At 35.7% G+C, this 20,643-nt stretch overlaps 1 protein-coding gene across 1 annotated transcript in view; it reads right to left on the bottom strand.

Moving 5' to 3' along the window:
- The window catches only part of LOC110453772 (carcinoembryonic antigen-related cell adhesion molecule 5-like), a 36,259-nt gene extending 16,798 nt beyond the window's left edge, over positions 1-19,461 (bottom strand). The window contains exons 1-2 of the mRNA XM_021502908.1: positions 19,302-19,461; positions 10,409-10,777 (exon numbers count right to left, since the gene is read on the bottom strand). Of these exons, the coding sequence (XP_021358583.1) occupies positions 10,409-10,777; positions 19,302-19,338 (406 nt within the window). The 5' untranslated portion in view covers positions 19,339-19,461. The remainder of the gene's footprint in view (positions 1-10,408; positions 10,778-19,301) is intronic.
- Positions 19,462-20,643: the final 1,182 nt, after the last annotated feature.

The following is a 20,643-nucleotide window of genomic DNA, read 5'->3' as shown; positions in this document are numbered from 1 at the left end:
AATGATAAAACAAAACCCAAACCTACCGTGTCAGTTTTAGAATTAATTATTTGCGAACCTGAGATTTTTTTACATAGCCTAATGAGCATGTCATTATTGATTTTTTTTCTTTTTTTTTTTTGTTTAATGGAAAAAAAATGAATTTTAATTAACTCAATACTTGGACAGTGTATACGTATGTATCAAAAAGGAAGCATTTCATACAAATAATCAAATATATAAATTTATTATGAATGTCTCTCTATGAGTATGTGATATATGGTTAATTTAAATTGAAGTATTTTTGCTTTGATCATAACTAGTATACACTGTCAATCAATCAAACCAGTTAATTGCTTTATATTTGGAATTATTCTATTTCTGTAATTGATAATATTTTTAAAATGTTGTTCTTTTCAATTTTCATGATTGCGTTTAGATATAGTTTAGATGTTAATTGTTATGCTAGTTAAAGTTGAAAAGTCGATTAGTATATTTTTGGAAATGGAATTTCCTATTGATTGTTCAGTAATTTAGTTTTGTTTTTGTTCTTTGTTTTAGAGTTCAATCATGTTGTTTGCATTATTCTTAACCAGTTTGAAAGGTTCATCACCTAGAGGCTTGGTTAACGATGAGACTGTGATTTCATTGTGTCCAGCGAATTAATAAATAACTTAATCACAAAGTGAAAGTATAATTAAGTTATTCTTTATTATGTTATTGTTATCATTGTCATCAATACCTAAATTGTACTACATGCATCAATCAACCTGTCAATACTTATTAAATCAAAATATGTTCAGCCAATCTATCATTAAACTAGCATTCTTATCACAGTCATCTTATAGTCCAATATTGAACAAACACTTCTCGACACAAGTACAGGGATCGCCTTGGTGCAGTGGCAAAGGTGTTGATCGGATATTGCACATTCCATTCGACACAGGTACATCATGTATACATACTAATTATAACCACTTCTTAATTCTTTACCAAAACAATCACAGTACAAATGAAAAATTAGCACTGTTGCCATACCAGTTGTTAGACATCGCGGTTGTATGGTTCAGTTGTTTCATAGTCATCTGGGTCGTATGGTTAAGTTGCTTCATAGTCATCTGGGACGTATGGTTAAGTTGCTTCATAGTCATATGGGTCGTATGGTTCAATTGCTTCGCCGTCATCTGATGGTGCGGTCTCTTCATCATTATTATTAGAAGAGAAGAATTTTTCAATCGGTGCAAACGAACGTGCACTACCTGTACAAAGAGCAGAGCACAAATCGCAACAAGAACCAACTCTTTCCTTTTTTGCTTTGTAGATCATCAAGTTCATGTTCAGTGATAAATGCACTAAGGAGAGATAATCTGCTGCAGTTCAGTGTTTTTTACATTTCCTTTACATCAGGGTCGACTTTATTTAAGTGATAAGAGTTGTATAGTAACATGGCCACAGAACTTCTACCATCACGACCTACACGTCCTATTTCTTGAATAATGTCGGTCAAATGTTTAGGCACAATATACACGATAACGCTATGGGTGTCTGCAACATCAATTCCCATTCCCAAAGCACTGGTAGCAATCACCATTTTTAACTGACTATCCACAGTCTGAAGTTCCTTTATGATATTTGTTTTCTTCTCTTCAGGTGTTTCACAGTGAAATATATCAAGCATGTCACATTCAGGCAGTTCAGTTTTCAAATAACTGTATATGTTTGATGCATCCTTAATGGAATGGCAATATAAAATAGTTCTTGGACAATTACTATCACTAAGTGCATCCACTAGCCAAGCCATCGCCATCTGTAGTGAAGTCGGAATTTTGTGTACAACCAGCATAATATTTGGCTTGTCTGGAGATGTCCTTATTTCCAAAGTTTTCTCCTTAAGATTTAGAACTGAGAGTGACCTACGTTCTCCTATGTAAGAAAACCACTTCCTGAATGCCTCCTTTCCACCCTTTTCATGCTCTCCCCTACAAAATAGACAAATGAAATGAATCATTCGTTATTTGTCATTATAAAACATTCTGAGGATGCTCATAGGACTATATGTCACAGTAAGTTCAAATTTCTTTTAAGGACGTTGGGGGTATGATTTTTTTACTCAATATTGATAATGAAATACACACGTACATACATTTTTCACCAAGACCTAATTTATACAATTTTACTATTATGTGTTTAAACCTTACTGTACGTTACAGTTCCACATCTTAGTAAGACTTATGAATATATCTCTGTAAGAGGCATTTTATACAGCTATGTTAAAAATTAACATAGTAGAAAAGCTAAAAAGTGAGCTAACGCCACAATATATATTTTCCAAACAATAATTGACACATACCATAAGGATATAGTATGAAATTCATCAACAACAATCGTCGAAACATCAAACTGTTGTAATATTGACCTCCGTATTTTGTCTCCAACAAGAATTTTTGGTGATGCAAACAATAAGTCAAATTGACCTTGACGAATTTTTTCATCACCTTCTGTGCTTCCACCTGTTTGATAAAATTAAAAAGACCATGAATAACTGTTAGAAACTACTCCTAGCACTTTCAATGCTTTATACAAGTTTCTGTTGATGCTGATAGACACTGTAGTTTTGCCTTCGATACCTGTCCGACTGGGTTGTTTCGCCCCAAATAAAAACTGATGTTTACACTCATATAAGCTATTATTAGTTGTGCATGTTGATATCTTTATTTGTATAGGATGCTTTTAATTTATCAAGAAGAAGGAAATTGAAAAACTAAAGTGGGTTTTTACTACCCAAGGAAAATATACTTGTGGGACAAACAAGTTTGAGGGCAAAATAACCCGGAATCGTTGTTTATACATGACAATAGTTTCTATGGGAGCAGTGTGGCATGCAATTTATGACTGTACCACACCCAAGAAAATTATATAGAATTAAATATGAAGTCGGGTAACAGTAGTTGGCTTACAGATATCTCGTCGTATCGACGTCACGATATTGAGTTTATATTTTCAAAAATATGCAAGCTTGTGCATGTATTCGGACAAGTTCTCTCATTATATAGAAACGTAAAATAAAAATAATAACCTTTGTATTCGGCAGCCACACGGGGAATTTTCTGTATGCGCTCAATGCAACCAATGGACAACAGACAATTATTTTCCCGGTATCCTCTTGTGAGATTTCATGTTGCACTGGAATCAGCATCTGGTACGGTAAGGACTTCCCAAATCCTGTTGGTAAAACTGCCATACTGTCTCTTCCCTCCAACAAACAGTCCAACATTTCCCTTTGTTCAGGTATTAAGTCATCAACGCTGAAATAATCTAAGACGTTCTTCACGGATTTTTCAACTACGCTTTTTGACGCTATGTTTCTATTACTACCGAAAGGCCTCATGAAAGGAGCATGCTGATTGGCCAATGGATTTAATCGTATTCGTCAGAGCGAGGTCACCGGGACATGACCTCTAACCGGGGTTGTTCAGATCCTAACGTGATACGTAGAGAACGTTGGATATGATTTTAATAATCTTAACATTTTTTGTATTAGTAAATCGAAGTAGGATATGACTGCAACATAAACATACCCGCTGCGTTTCATGCAAGTAATACAATATATGGTTGCAAAAGATTTGTTTCAGTATTAATTTGTTTATCTAGTTTTGTGTTATTTTGATTCTCAAAATAGTGAAAATCTACTACGGAAATTTGACTAAACATGGCAAACATGAAAAATAAATCTCCTCTCAGAACAAGCTCTTTCCAAAAGGTATCATGCCAGGTAGCTGGTTCCACACGAATACATGACGTCGTGGACAATGCCGAGAGCATGATGTCATTTTTTGTTTTAAAAGGCTGACAGGCCCGGATCGGTCCCGTAGAAGTATAAGTGTTTAGTGATGGATTACTAGATCAAATAAATGGTTTCTTACAATACATACTAAAATTTAACAAGAGACCCATGGGCCTTAACGGTCACCTGAGTCCTACAGTATTTATGTATGTGTTGAAATATGAAGTGGATATATTGATGTCAAGTTAAGTTTGTCAGGACCATAAGTTGATAAGCCCCAGACCGAGTTTCAGTTAAATAGGCCTATTATAATTTGATTTTAAGTGGGTTTATTTTCAAAATTGCGGCTGTGGCAGCCATATTGGATTTTGATCGGCCCAAAAAAATAGAACACTTTGCCAGGACCATGAGTCGATCATTCCTACAAAGTTTCAGTTGAATTGGCCCAGTAGAACTTGACTTTAAGTATGAAATAGTTGTTTTTCAAAATGGAAGCCATGGCGGCAATATGGGATTTCTGATCGAGCCGAAAAATACCAACACTTCGTCAGGACCATGAGTCGATCATTCATACCAAGTAAAAGTTAAATCGGCCCAGTAGAACTTGACTGTAAGTTTGATTTTTTGTTTCAAAATGGCGGCTGTGGCGGCCATATTGGATTACTGATCGACCTGAAAATTAAATATGAAGATGTTAGTAACATGTCCATGAAGTATCAATGAAATCCCTGCGATGGTATTTCAGCTTAAATTGAAAATGTAAACTGTTAAAGGACGACGCACGTCGACGAACGAAGACGGATAGCAGTAGGTCACTTGAGCTTAAGGTGACCTAAACATCAGAAGAAGACTTAATATCAAGGCCTTTCTCTGTTACATAGATATTCAGGCGAATTACTATATGTTAAAGGTACAATCAATCAACGTAACAATAAAGCAGACGTACACTAGGACGCAATTAATACAATATACACCGTAGTGACGTAAGTGATAAGGCCTTGAGATGCAGGCTTCTTGTGATTTCATTTTTTAATCATTTTCCTGTCACAAGGACTTCAATCGAGTTTGTATATATGAGTGTATAGAGAAAAAAAAAAAATTCCTTGGGATGGTTAAATATAGCAGTTTCATTATTGGTCAACATTGCGTTTAACATAATTTTAGTAGTAAGCTAAACGCGTTCGTATGTAACGGAAATCAGCCTTCCGTGTAATATTGTACGTGACGCATTGCGTCGAAACTTATAGCACGCGCCCGGAAATAGCACGTGGAAATGCGAGTGAGATACTGGGCGGATATAATGAAAAGTGTCGTAAACCTGTTTGTCCAGAACGCATTTTCTGTGTATGGTATCCTTAGTGTTGAATGTTGAGTAGTTTACTTGGCGCAATTATCACTTTGAACAGAGCGGCTAGAGCAAGCACAGCTTTACCAATACAAACTTATACCTAACCAGCATAGAGATCGAGAGATGTAGCGGGCACTACAGCCAAAAACAGTAAACATAAGTAAAATATTAGTGTACTTTATTAGAGTATCTATTGATTAATATATTTAATTAACTTAATATTTTTGTTTAAAAGTAAAGTTAATATTTTGAAAGTCTGTGTAAATTAATATTTCGGCCGTGGTCAATTTAGTAGACAAGTGTTTTCGAAGAAGAAAGTTTTTAATATATGTGCGTATTGTTTTATTTATATAGTGTGCACTGTAAGATGTCCCGGTCACACATTCACAGATCAGACGCCGGATTAGCCAAGGATACGATCCGGCATCATTCGTGCCAATCTGTAGTGGTCCGTAGATGTCCGTATTGTATCCCGGGTCAATCGTAGTACATGTAGCACTTGCAAAAATATGACAATTGTTGAGCATGTTCAAAAATTCACCAAGGATCAGACAACCGTAGTACATCCTTACTGATCAGTAATACCACGTACTAATCCGTTGTAGTCCGAAATAAACCGTAATTATCCGTACTTATTCGTAGTACATCCCGGCGTTAATTCGCCAATCGGTAATGTTAGTTACGGTCAACTAAGTGTACGTACTTGCACTAATCCGTACTAAAACAAGAGGTTCAATGGACCTGCATCGCTCACCCGGTATTAATCTCACGTTTGTAACCTTAAAAGTGATATAAAATAAAGCTACAGGTAAAATATCAGTATTAATGATTAAAAGTCATTAGTCAAGAATATAGGATATTCTAAAGAACCTTTTAAAAGATTTAAAATAATTTGACCCCTTTAACCTAAAAAGTCGAATTAGGTCGTAGTTGAACAAACTTTAGAGCACTTCATCTCAGCATGCAACTTGCCAAATATCACCACGCTATACCTTTTATTGATTTAGAATAGATCATTTAAATGTTTATACATATTTGAACAAATGTGACATTGAAAGTGGGACAATGTCATTCAAATGAACAACCCTTATAACCCTTCATCCATGCATATCCAAACATCATCATTCGGGGCCTCATAGTTATTCAGAAGAAATCGTTTAAAGATTTTTACAAATTTGACCACTGTGACTTTGAATACATGTCAAGGTCATTCATTTTACCAAACTTGGTAGCCCCTTTTTCAAGCTTGCTACTGGCCACATTTAGAAAAAGTCGTTTTTAGATTTTGAACATATTTGATCCCTGTGACCTTGAATATAAGTCGAGGTAATTCATTTGAACACACCTTGTAGCCCATCATACAATCATGTAACGGGCTTAATATCATCAATCTGCGCCTTTCGGTTATTTAGAAGAAGTTGTTAAAATATTTTGAACATATTCGACTCATCTGACCTTGAATATAAGTCAAGGTCATGCATTTTCACAAACTCGGTAGCCCTTCATCTCAGTATGCTACTGGCAAGATATTGACATTCTTGGCATTATGGTTAATCAGAAGTTTTAAGATTTTATACTATTTGAACCCTGTAACCTAAAATTTTAGTCAAAGTTCTTCATTTTATCGAAGTTGGTAGCCCCACTTCCCAGTATGCTACTAGCCTAATATCATCATCCTTGTCTTTTTGGTTATTCAGAAGTTGTTGGTTAAAGGGTTAAAGGGTTTTCTAGACAAATGGCCCATTTGACCTTGAATATGAGTGGAGGTAATTAATTTGAACAAACTTCGGAGCCCTTCATCTCAGCATGCTCCAGGCTTGATATCATCACCCTGGACACTTTGGTTATTCAGAAGAAGATGTTTAAAGGTGTTTTTCTTTTTACATATTTGACCCCTGTGACATTGAATATGGTTGAAGGTCATTTATTTGAACAACTGGGTAGCAATTCTTCCCAGCATGCTACAGACCTAATATCTTCATCCTGGTTATTCACAGGACAGTTGGAATACAGTCTCAGAAAGTCTGGAAGCTTGTCTGACAGATATCAGTATCTTGATGAACGCCAACATGCTGAAACTTAATCAGGAAAAGGCTGAACTAATCGTCCTTTCTAAAAAGTGTCAGCAAACAATGGCTCTCCAGCTCAAGGTTGGTGCCAGAACTATTGAAACTGTTCCAGCTGTTAACAACCTAGGGGTATACTTTGACAGTTCCCTGAACATGGAGAAACAAGTGAACGCTATTGCCAAATCCCGTTACTACCAGATCAGGAACATCGGCTGTATTCGGCAGTTTCTAACTGATTATGCATGCAAGATTTTGGTGCATTCACTTGCTACCTCTCGGTTGGATTATTGTAACGCCCTGCTCTGTGGTATATCTGACAAACTAACTAGTCGTCTGCAAAGGGTCCAGAACACTGCAGCACGGCTAGCTACGCGTACTCGAAAGAGAGAGCACCTCACACCTGCGCTTTATTCGTTGCACTGGTTACCTGTACGATACAGGTCGCAGTACAAAATTATGGTATACACATACTAGGCACTGAATGGAACAGCTCCTCAGTACCTACAGGAGCTTGTTACCCTGTATCAGCCGTCAAGATCAGTGCGGTCGGAGTCAGAATCTTTGTTGTGTGTCCCAAAATCTCGTCCTTTGACCTACGGAACCAGATGCTTTGGTAGGGTTTCGGCTACGTTGTGGAATAGCTTACCATCTGCTATTAGGAAGTAAAATGCCCTGGCCAAGTTCAAGAGGGACATAACAAATCACCTCTTCACGTCTGCATTTTAGAATCTTTGCAAAGACGTCATGTAAATACCACCCTTTTTTGTCCAATTATATGCACATTGGTTGCTAAATGTAAGTGATTGCAAGCCTTTGCTGTTTGTTTTCACAACTATAACCATTACTATTATACATATGTTGCAAAGCGCCTTAGAGTAATTTTACAAATTATATAGGGCGCTATATAAATGTTGTATATTATTATTTATTATTCTTTTATTCAGAAAAAGGAAAAACATACCGACGAGTAAATATATTTTAGTAGGGAAAATGCATGGATTAGATATTAAACCAATTGAATAGGATTTGTTGAACTGTTGAAATATTCGGTATTGTAAATATAATACTGCAAATATAGCCATATTCACTATATATTTGAAAGTGACGGGGCTTCCCAGACTTAAAAAGAACCCTTGAATACTTCCCTATCCGAGGACCAACTTTTGAATATCTTTATTGATTACGTGATGTAATATGCACAACAAAGACTATTGTGTTACATACAGCGTATGCTTTGTTTTAGATTAACATAAATAACGTAAAATAAACATGTTGTTGCGTCTTCATAGAGAAATGCATGTATTAATAGCCACGGCCTTAAATTCGTCTGATTACAATTATCTATTCTTAGACACGGAATTATGATAGAGCTACCTATACAATTTCTGAGGACGCGTCATAACAGTGCACTGTTGGACGCGCGCACTACATTGTAGCGGATGATAGACTTTGGGAAATATGCATAGCAACCCGCCAAAGCACCCCGCCATAGCTCTTTTGTATTACTCATCCCAGCATGCCGCTGGACAAATAGCATCACCCTGGGTATTTTGGTTATTCAGAAGAAGTTGTTTAAAGTGTTTTGTTTTTTTTACATATTTTACCCCTGTGACATTGAATAATGGTGAATGTTATTTATTTGAACATAATTGGTAGCCATTCATCTCAGTTTCTGGCTAAATATCATCACTCTAGGTATTTTGTTTAAATTAAAATATTGCCACCGGACGACGGACGGACGACGGACGCCGGGCCACGCCATCAACTCACTTTTCCCTTCGGGCCAGGTGAGCTGTTAAAAAATAAGTCGTGGAATGAACACGCGAGCGCGGGAGTTTGTATACTGATTACTTACCGTGGCAGGTCCGTTATGCTCCGTGCGAGTTCGTACTTATCAGTGCCAGACCGTTCTTATTCGTGTTAACCCGTACTAAACCAAACCAAACCGCAGCAATCCATATCACTCCCCGTTGTCAACTAACTTAGCCCTTAACCGTAGTGAAACCGTGGTCCATATTCCGGGGTCATCTGTGAGTTTCTATCCGTAGTGGATCCGGCGAGACGATCCGTGAATGTGTGACCGGGGTAAAACAAGTTAGACTGAGGACTCGGCGGACTTTTTTCCGATAAAACCCTCTTCATATTGAAGAGATGGGTATTTCATATATGTGTAATTATGTTGAATTGTGTTGAATAATGAGATACCCTGATATTGTAAATATAATATATAGATTGAATATCACAGTTGTAATGTAGACATATTCAACTATTATAACTAATAGTTAATGTGACTGGATACGCCCAGGGATATGTTTGACATGTTTTATCTCATCGTTTGAGTGTATGAATGGTTGTATCATTATGTATAGTTATATGATGTCTTTCATGTTACAGGGTTTTATAAGTAATTAACCAGTAAACAACGAACCCGGGAGTTGTCGTATATCGAGAGTAGTGACGACTATTACATAAATATAAAATAAATGAGTTTCTCTTTAATCCCTAAGTACTTTCACATCTTTACAGGGGATGTGGTTATTCAAGTTGACAGAACAACAACACGACCTATAAAATGATGACGTCATGATCAGTTATGACGTCACAATACTACATACTAAATATTACACCAAAACAAAGCAATGCACTTTGACGTTAACATTTGCGGAAATACTAATTTGCAGTTACAGCAATCGGTATTTCATTACAGGAATGAGTATAGCAACAGACTTTTCGAATGCATTTGTATTATGCTTTCATGTGTAAAAGAGAGAGTAGAGTGATTGCACCGGGGATCAAACCCGCGATCCAAGACTTTCTAGTCGGACTTTCTACCACTGAGCTAAAGGAAAATTCCCCATAGCTCGAAGCTAACAGTAGACAATTAAAATCTGACATTCATAAAACGATTTGTGGGGTTAAAATACTTTAAGAGATGTCTTGATATATACTATTGATACTCCTACTATCTTTATTCAAATTTCATCGGGATTTATCTTTTGCACTAAAAGGATGTATATTTGTATTGACAGTTAAAAACTCAGATTGTCACTCTGTGTCTGTTGTCTGTGAAGAGTGATACGTTGGCGTAATTCACAACGAATGTAAAGTTCAAAACAACTGCCACAGATCATTGTATAAACAATATCTAACTCAAACCTTTATAGCCATTCTGAAGTCAAACTATTCTAGATGGATTATTTTTTACAAACACAAACATGGTTCACTTACCTGCCACGCTAAGTGCATAGTCAGGACTGTTTACGACCCGGTCAGCATCAGGTAGCCTTACGTTGACACGAATACAATACCACAGAGATCCAAGGTCCAATGTCTGTGGCTGTATGATCCACTGGAACTCTGTACCATAGTCAGTCGGGGTGGTAGTACAGGAACAGATAGCCGGGCTACAGAGGACAGGAGTAGTAGTAGAGGTGTTGTAGCACTGACCATCACGTACTTGTATACTACCTTGTATAGCAGTTACGTCATCGCGGCGGTGCAACTCGACTTGGCTTGCTTCCTCTGGTACGTCACACCTCAGTGTAAACTCACTCCCGGGGACAGCGTACTCAGACGACCCGGTCAGTGTTACAGCATCTGTGTTACAAGGTAGTTTATAATGGAAAAGGGACGTATTACTGACAAGATTTACTTTAGAGTTAAAACGATTCATCGCATCATATCGTATCAGGTATATGATCGAATTATTTTAGTTGACTGTATAGCGATACATTATACAAATACTGAGCTTAACAATCATTTCTTCACTAAAAAGTTTACATATTATTTTGAATTCCTTAAGTAAAGATTGAATCAACTGTGCAGTCATACCCAAAGGTTCTTAACTCCTATACAAATATATTTTCATAATATTTACCTTTTAAGACTATTTCAAAACCCTGTACAATCCTGCACTTAATAATTATGAAGTTGAGTTTTCATGCAAAAATGTGTATCGTGATACGTATCGTATCGTAAGTATCGTACCGGGAACGTATCGTATTGTGAGATGTACCTTTACGTATATATACGTGTCCGTTAACTTATAATATGATGCATGCTTTCATGAACCCGCAAATTATCTTGACTATTGTCACAACATAAATTACTTCGCATAAAGTGGTTTAAGGTATGAGGTCAATTACCTTTATAACAATCATTATTTCCATATTTGTTAAGTTGTTCATTTAATAGTTTTACACACATTTTAGATTCAATGTTGTGTGGTGTTTAGCTTCTTTTACAAAAGATGACCAGTACTAAATGCCTTCATTTCAGTGGGTAATGTATTTCTCCTGTATGTGGTACCGGGGATCAACTGGTATAATCATGATGAAAGGTTATGTTTCTGTATGTATCTCTAGAATCTGGAAGTATGGCGATGTTGCCTCTACGAGGAACAGATAGGAAGTAATTAAAAACGCTAGGATAAAGAAGCGAAGAAAACATTAACGCGGAAAATATCACGCATTGCGACAGGTGTCAGTTTGTCACTGGTCAAACAGGTATATAATAGCATACACAATTACGTCACACTCTCATACATTCAAATCAAAACGAAGGTAACATAAGAGACTAGGCGACAGCAATTGCGGATGCGGAACGCGGAATACAGATACAAATGATTAGACTCAATTTATTTTAAGTGATTATTTATGAATATAAAGAATTGAAATAAATTGACAAATGTAACAGGGTGCCAAATAAGTTTTCGTCTGATACTTACATATATAATGATAAAAATGCATACATGAAAAGAACAAAATCAAACAAACAGTATATTTATGATAATGCATATCGTTTCGGCTGGAAGCCAAATGTACAGTGTATCTATCAGTGTATCTATCAGTGTATCAGTGTATCAGTACTGTATCAGTGTACAGTGTATCAGCGTACAGTGTATCAGTGTACAGTGTATCAGCGTGCAGTATACAGTGTATCAGTGTACATTGTATCAGTGTACAGTGTATCAGTGTGTCAGTGTACAGTGTAGCAGTGTATCAGTGTACAGTGTATCAATGTACAGTGTATTAGTGTACAGTGTATCAGTGTATCAGTGGACAGTGTATCAGTGTATCAGTGTACCAGTGTACCAGTGTACCAGTGTACCAGTGTATCAGTGTATCAGTGTACAGTGTATCAGTGTACAGTGTATCAGTGTATCAGTGTACAGTGTATCAATGTACAGTGTATCAGTCATCATATTCAAATAAACAATAAGTTAGAAACCAGTGATTTCACTTTTCACTGTAAATCTACGGTGAACGTCTCACCGTAGATTAGGAGATGTGTACGGCTTGCTGACAAACACAGTTATTTGTAAGCAGTTTTGTAAGTTCCTCGGTCCAAAGTAAAAAAAAATTATTTGCCCTTCACTAATATAAGTTCATCCTTCAAATAGAACGATTATCAGTTCTTATACGACTGATATGGCGAAAATAAACTGCACTGGATTTGCTACGGTTAACTTAAAGTGTTTATGACTTATACCATCAACGTGGTCGATAAGGGTTTAAATAAATCCAATTTTGGTGAAGCTAGTTGTACAATGTCATCGGCGTAGAATAGAAATATAATAGAACAATTTTCTTTGTCGCTATACTTTGGAACTCACGTTATTGAACATTACACCGGCGATCACAAACATCTCTGTTATATGCTTTTTATTGTTAAAGGACCATTCCGTCAGGAACTGTTCACTTGCATGCAATTTTTTTTTTTTTTTTTTTTTTTTTTTTTTGTACATGTACTACCTATCAAAGTGCTTCCCTAAAGCAATAAATGAAACGCACGTGTCTAGGTTTGATAACCTTCGGTCATCTTTACAACCTCTGTCACTGTTATGTTGTTGTACAGACGATTCAGACCCAGGCATTGTATGACAAACTGTATTACGATTGTAAACACACACATAGCACATGTTGTTACATTGGAGCCATCTTGGAGAATCCCCACCCAAAACGAGGTTGTCGCCATAGGCCATATCAGAATGCATAACGCCTACTATAGTCTATTTCACATATGTAGTATATATTTATGTATAACACCACAGTCACTGACAAGGCTTGTTTGCTTAAAGGTTTCTTTTGTTTCAACCAGGCAGCAAGGCGAAGATTAAAATATAACAATATGTTTTATAGGTTGTTGATAGCAGTGTTACGATTTGAAGAACTTGAAATTCCTTCTTTTCACAAATTGTGTGTCAAGATGATATGAAAAAAAATCTCAGTTTATAGGAAATAGCCTGTCTACATACGCTCTATGTTTCAAGATAAATATATTATCACATAATGTACTGTGTTATCCAGTGAATTTACTCGTGTATTATTTCTTTGCGTATTAAACCATGTAATATGACCTATCAGCCCTGTGATTGGTTCTAAGTTTCAATTGTTTCAATTGCGAGGTCACGCCTAGGACAGGTACATGACGTGACAAACCTACGCACTGGAGTCAAATGGCAGTTTTTTACATTTCAAAGTTGCATCAAAATCGCCGTTTTACACGAATAAATGCCACAATCTTGATTATGCGATAAAAAGGATCTTACACTCGTTATCATTTCATATGAAATTTATGAAACTCGTCACGAATTTTTCATTTTAGCTCGCCAGAGGCTCGCTAAATTGAAAATGCTTAGACTTGTTTCAAAAATCTCATATGAAATAGAAATTCATGTAAGATCCTTTATATACATAAACAAAAGACAAGAATTTATTCATTCATGTTGACAGAACAACAACACAACACAGAAAGTGATGACATCATGATGCATTGTGACATCACAATACAACCTACCAAAATTGACACCGAAATTAACAATGCAGTTTAATGTCAACATTTGAGGAACCAAACATGTGGTGTTACATAACTCCATATGTTTTATAAAGCTACAGGCATGAGTATAGCTACATCTATGCATGCAACAATCTGTGCTGTTAGAACAATTCAAACCAGGTTTTATTATATCGATTAACATTTATTCTTTTGACTCTCGCTGTACAGTTCTTCTGTAGCTTGATATATAGGAATTACATAGAATTTATCATTTGCATTTGTAAAATTCAGAACCATTTGCACAGATCATTGCATAAACAATATTCCGAGATCTAAAGTTACTTGATTTTTTTCCATTTTTTAATATAAATTCTTCTCCTTCAACAATAATATTACAAAAAACACGCCTTCTGATGTTACAATAGACAGATATGTATCTACATCAGTACCATCTTTTAATGTAACAATACAAAGTTAATTATTTAAATCAGTACCGTTTTCAGATGTAACAATACACTGGTATATATCTATATCAGTATCATCTGTTTATGTCACAATAAATATGACCTTCTGATGTCACAATAGACAGGTATGTATCTACATCAGTAGCATTTACTAATGTTACAATACAAAGCCAAATATCTACACCAGTACTTATATTCTATTTTAACAATAGAGAGGTATATGTCACGATAGAGAGGTATATAACTACATCAGTATCATCTACTGAAGTTACAATACAAAGTTATTTATTTAAATCAGTTCCCTTTTCAGATGTTACAATACACTGGTATATATCTAAATCAGTACCATCCTCTGATGTTACAATACACAGGTACATATTTACATCAGTATCATCATTTAATGTTACAATACATAGGTATATATCTGCATCAATATTTTATTCTGATGCTACAATACAAAGATAAATATATAAATCAGTATCAGTGCTGATGTTACAATAGACAGGTATATTCTACATCAGAACCATATTTTGATGTTACAATAAACAGTTATATATCTACGTCAGTTCCGTTTTTCTGATGTAACAATAAACAGTTATATATATGTTACAATACACAGGTATATATCTTTACAATACACAAGTATATATCTACGTCAGTTCCATCTTCTAATATAACAATACATAGATATATATTTCAATCAGTACCATCTTCTGATGATACAATGTACAGGTATATACAGTTAAGGGACCGCACAACGCACCAACAATAGCGTGCGCACATCGTGCATACATCGCGCACACACCGTCCGCACATTGTCCACACATGGTGTGCACAACTGTGCGATTTAACAATCGTTCGCCCCGATGTGCGCTTCTCCCCGCACAAATGTGCGATTCCGTAGAATCCGGAGCCCTCGTATGGAATAAAGAGCACTGTATATATAAATTGCTCATCATTTTAATTAGGATTATGTTTAATTTTACCATGAGTGTTACACAACAATACAGTGACCGTTGGACTATCAAGAATGTGTTTAGCCTCCAAGTAACGGAACAGGTAAATACTTTTTCTTTGATGATTGACCGGAGTTTTACCTGACCCGTACCTTACAAAGAGAGTTGATATGTGATACCGTATTACCGTTGTGAAAGCACAATTGGACGTTAAGTAGTTGTCATTTGCATTCGTTTCGGTATATATCACCCCATTAACTCGATTTGTACACCTTGGCGAGCTACGTAAGTGTCCCGGGCGTGGAAAACTACAGTCCAGGTACAGATAAAAAGTGACTATGTTTACCTGCTGACGTGACCGTGTCAATACGTGTATGTGTTATTTTAAATGTGACGGTTTGGGTCGCTTAAAAATCACCGAAAACACCATTTCTAAATTAAGAAAATATAGATAAAAAGAGCAGCTGATACATATAGCTAGAATATAGAAATATACTTAAAAATCAAGTTTATATGTTTGAACACAAGGCCGTATTTATCATTAAGTCATTTCTCAATTTAAACCAACCACGATTCTCATCGCCCATCGTCCGCACAAATGTGCGTAAGCAATAATCGTCCAGATGTCAATCGTTCGCATATCGTGCAGACATCGTGCACATTCCGTGCGCATATCGCACGCACATCGCATATCGCGCGCACATCGCACATCGTGTAACGTCGTGCGTTCCCACAAATGTATCTACTTCATTACCATTTGCTGATGTTACAATAAACAGGTATATATCTACATCAGTACCATCTTCTGACGTCACAATAAACATATCTATATCTACATCAGAACCATTTGCTGATGGCACAATAGAGTGGTATATATATATACATCAGTATCATCTTCTGACGTCACAATAAACATATTTATATCTACATCAGAACCATTTGCTGATGGCACACTAGAGAGGTGTATATCTACATCAGTACCATATTTTGATGTTACAATACCAGGTGCATATCTGCTTCTGATGTTACAAAAACAGGTATATATCTAGATCATAACCATCTTTTAATGTTACAATACACTGGCATTTTTTTTTTTAAATCAGTACCCTTTTCAGATGTAACAATAAACAGGTATATACCTACATCAGTACCATTTTCTAATGTAACAACACATATGTATATATATACATCACTACCACCTTCTGATGTTACAATAAACATATATATATCTACATCAGTACCCTTTTTGATGTAAAACTACACAGGTATATATCTACACCATAAGCATGTTCTGATGTCACAATAAACAGGGATATATCTACTTCAGTACCATCCTTTAATGTAACAATACACATATTTTTTTGACAGGTATATATCTTCATCATTACCACCTTCTGATGTGACAATACAAAGTGTATATATCTATATCAGTACAATTTTCAAACTTCACGATAGACAAGTATATGTCTACATCAGTGCCATGTTCTGACGTCACAACAAACAGGTATACATCTACGTCAGTACCATCGTCTGATGTCACAATAGACGGGTACATATTGTTACGAATTTAGTAGCCGTTTAATTGTTCAAAGTGTACAGATGATTAGCTATGCATTTTATTAGCCTTGGCTCGTGGTCAGTGACTTTTATTTGAAGATAGTAGCTAAGTAGCCGTAGATCATTGTGCTTGCGATAAAGTTTAGGATCTGTACATTAGTGTGACCGTCTGTAGTCTAGGTGGGGGAAGTCTAGTCTTTGACATAGTGGTTGTGCCTCCGCAGCGAGCTGATGCTGACCTGGGGTCAAATTTATCAGGAGTTATGGCCAGTTTAACCTTGTCGGGTAGGGGTCATATTTAGCAGGATTATGCTAACTTATCAACATTTTTAATGTAGCAGGATTTTGATAAGGGGACAGATTAATAAGGTAGTTCAGTTTGGGAGAGTTGGAGAGTTGGAACAGGAGAGTAGAGTTGGGGAGTTGGAATAGAAGAGGAGAGTTAGGGAGTTGGAACAGAGGAGTAGAGTTGAAGAGTTGGAACAGAGGAGTAGAGTTAAAGAGTTGGAATAGAGGAGTAGAGTTGGGGAGTTGGAGAGAAAATGTTGAGTAAGGGAGACCGAGTTGAGAGGTCTAGAGACATAGATGAGAGTTAGAAAGTTGGAGAAATAGGAAGTTAATAAGAATAGTAGTTGTAGTTGTAGTCTTAGGTCTGTGTAGTCTTGCAGTTGATAGTATGAGATTAGCTTAGAGTGGAAAGATTGCGTTCACAATGGTGAACACTTGTATATCATATGACGGATTAAAATACTTGTGCTGTAATTAAAGTGTAAATATCAATGTACTTGTTGTGTTGTTCAATAAGTTTGAACTGGTGGCAGCGGCGGAATTGTTACAGAAAGTAACACGTTGGGATACTATTACAAAACGTAGAAATATCTACATCATTAGGACCAGGTAAGCTAAAAATAAACAGGTATATATATACATCAGTACCATCTTTTGATGTGAAAATACATAGTTTATATATCTACATCAGAACCATCGACTAATATTACAATGAACAGGGATATATCTACATCAGTACTATTGCTGTTGTTATAATAGACAGGTACATATCTACATCAATACAATTTTCTAATTTCATAATAGACAGGTATATGTCTACTTCAGTGCCATGTTCTGACGTCACAACCAACAGGTATACATATACATCAGTACTATTGCTGTTGATATAATAGACAGGTACATATCTACATCAGTGCCATGTTCTGACGTCACAACAAACAGGTATACATATACATCAGTACCATCTTGTGATGTCACAACTGACGGGTATATATCTACATCAGTACCATATACGTATGTCACAATAGAAAGATATGCATCTACAGTGCAGTAAATACCATAATGCAACAAAGATAAATGATCATTTGAATTGAAATACAAAAGTGCATGTATGCTCATGACCTCAATTTTAAGCATCGAAGACTATAGAAGCGCACAAGGCCAATATTTTTTTTCCAGAAAATATCTCTTGCAATGGTTATTCAATTTTAAGATTATGCATTTTACCCTCTTATCGCTTCTTAAGGAGCAAGTCAGACACTTGTTTTGTATTGCATTAATATCGCGATAACGCGTGATGTTTACTGGTAATTAGATGTCAAACAGAACTTCTCTCCGTGCCATGTATACGTTGGCAGAACGACTGACTCCTTTTTGTTAAGTGTGACCATGTATATAGTATTCAACAGTTGGGTGAATCTGATGTAAAACAAAAGGCCATGAGTTCCAAAGCTTTCTGACATATGTATGGTATATGACATTAAACAATTAGTGTATGTATAAACGAAGATACATTCTACTATATTGTTCAGTTTTACTAAATATTAACATATCGGTGACTAAAGGTCATAGGTCAAATCGGTCATCATTATCACTGTATGACATACATGGTTTTAATGATCTCAAAAGACAATATGAAAGTTATCAAATGTCATAAATCAATCAAAATGTTCATATAATTGATTCCACATTAACATACATGGACATATGTTTTACTTCTATAAAGAATATAATCTTTCGTTTTTGGATATTTGGCTGCCAATACTTATGAGGTTAGACAGAAAGTGTTATGCTTACTATGTGCATTGATCTATACTTTTTTTTCGAGAAGTAATCGGACAAAAATTGGTGCAAGCGCGGAGACAATAAGCTGGGTATGCATATCATTAGTCAACCAATGTTTCATGTTGCACTACATGTAACCTATGTGTTGATTACTTGCAATACATTGTAGCACATACATTATAAACATGTACTATAGAAACGTAATAATCCGGTAATATGAAGATCAACATATTGAACTTTAATACAGGTACAATTCATACAATACGAAATGAAACAAAACAACACATAACTTACCTGACGATGACAGGAATACGAGCAGTAGAAATAACATGTCGGGCTAATTATCCGTCATGTAATTACATTATATAAGCGGCACTTCGTGAGATTCCGATGTTGTATTTCACAAACACAAATAATTAACTCTGTAGAAACATATCAAGTCAAATACGGGGTCCGAACTTCCTTGTAAGTATGACTCAATTACACATAATACGTAAACATTTGGCGGTGTGTATACATGTGTGTACAGCTGCTACCAAGTGTATCTGTGTATCATATATATTATCAAATTGGGGAAGACACAATATGGGCCCTACATGACCTATACATATATATAGTTGTTTATAGAGTTTATAAATGCAAAAAAACATCTGCTAAGAATCTAGTTGACATCATTCGATAATGAGTTCAATTCAATTCCAAAAAGTGCGCTATGTAGCTGTACACAGGTACGGACGAAGATAGACCGAAGTCCGTGGTAAGCCACATAACACTTATATAAAATATAGTCAGTTCGGTATGTTAACTTCTTTTTTTTTTGTCAAAAACATTAGATGTTTCCTTCTGACTTGGCAACGAATCGAATAATACATCGTTTAGGTATCGCGTTACGGTACAGGTACATACATGTTTATATGCAACGGAAAACGCACTGCAGATTATCCAATATATAGAATGAAAAATTACTGCGTAATAAAAATTAATGAAAACCACATTAACAAAATATTTCCTGATACTCTTGTGGAAACCATGGTTGCCACATCAAAAAAACACCAAAATTGCAAAACAAATACACGATTCTTTAACCCAAAATTTGACCCTCGCAAGTAGTATTTGTTTTCTTAACACCTGTCTTAAATAAGATATTGCCTACTCGGTAAAAAAGATACTCACGTTTTAGCATAGGTCATTTCGGGGGATTTTTTTTACAACATTAACACATGTGCTGATTACAAAAATTAGACTACATGAAAAGCTAGCTTTTGTGTTTAGACACAGATTTGCAAATGCCCACAACTGTAGTCTCAAACCAAATTCGATTTTTTATTTATTTATTTTTTTAAATTATGAAGCCCACATAGTCCATTTCATCATGATATGTCATTTTTTTTTTTTATTATTTATTTTGATATAGATAATAATACAGTGGTTATTTGTTGTACAAAACATATCACCCATTACCACCGTACGCTACTCTACACTGCTACCTTGATAACAGAAACATACACAATACCGTCTGACTAATTTAATTTAATTAAGGGACATAACTCTTACATTCTACACTGCAATAAGGTTAAAAGGATTTTTGTAGATCAAGTAAATTTATCATTTGACATTTGTGACAACAAAGTTAAAT

This window comes from Mizuhopecten yessoensis, unplaced genomic scaffold, assembly GCF_002113885.1.
Source record: "Mizuhopecten yessoensis strain PY_sf001 unplaced genomic scaffold, ASM211388v2 scaffold7497, whole genome shotgun sequence".
NCBI lineage: Eukaryota > Metazoa > Mollusca > Bivalvia > Pectinida > Pectinidae > Mizuhopecten > Mizuhopecten yessoensis.
The sequence above is the reverse complement of the archived record's forward strand: the minus strand, read 5'-3'. Positions and strand labels throughout refer to the sequence as shown.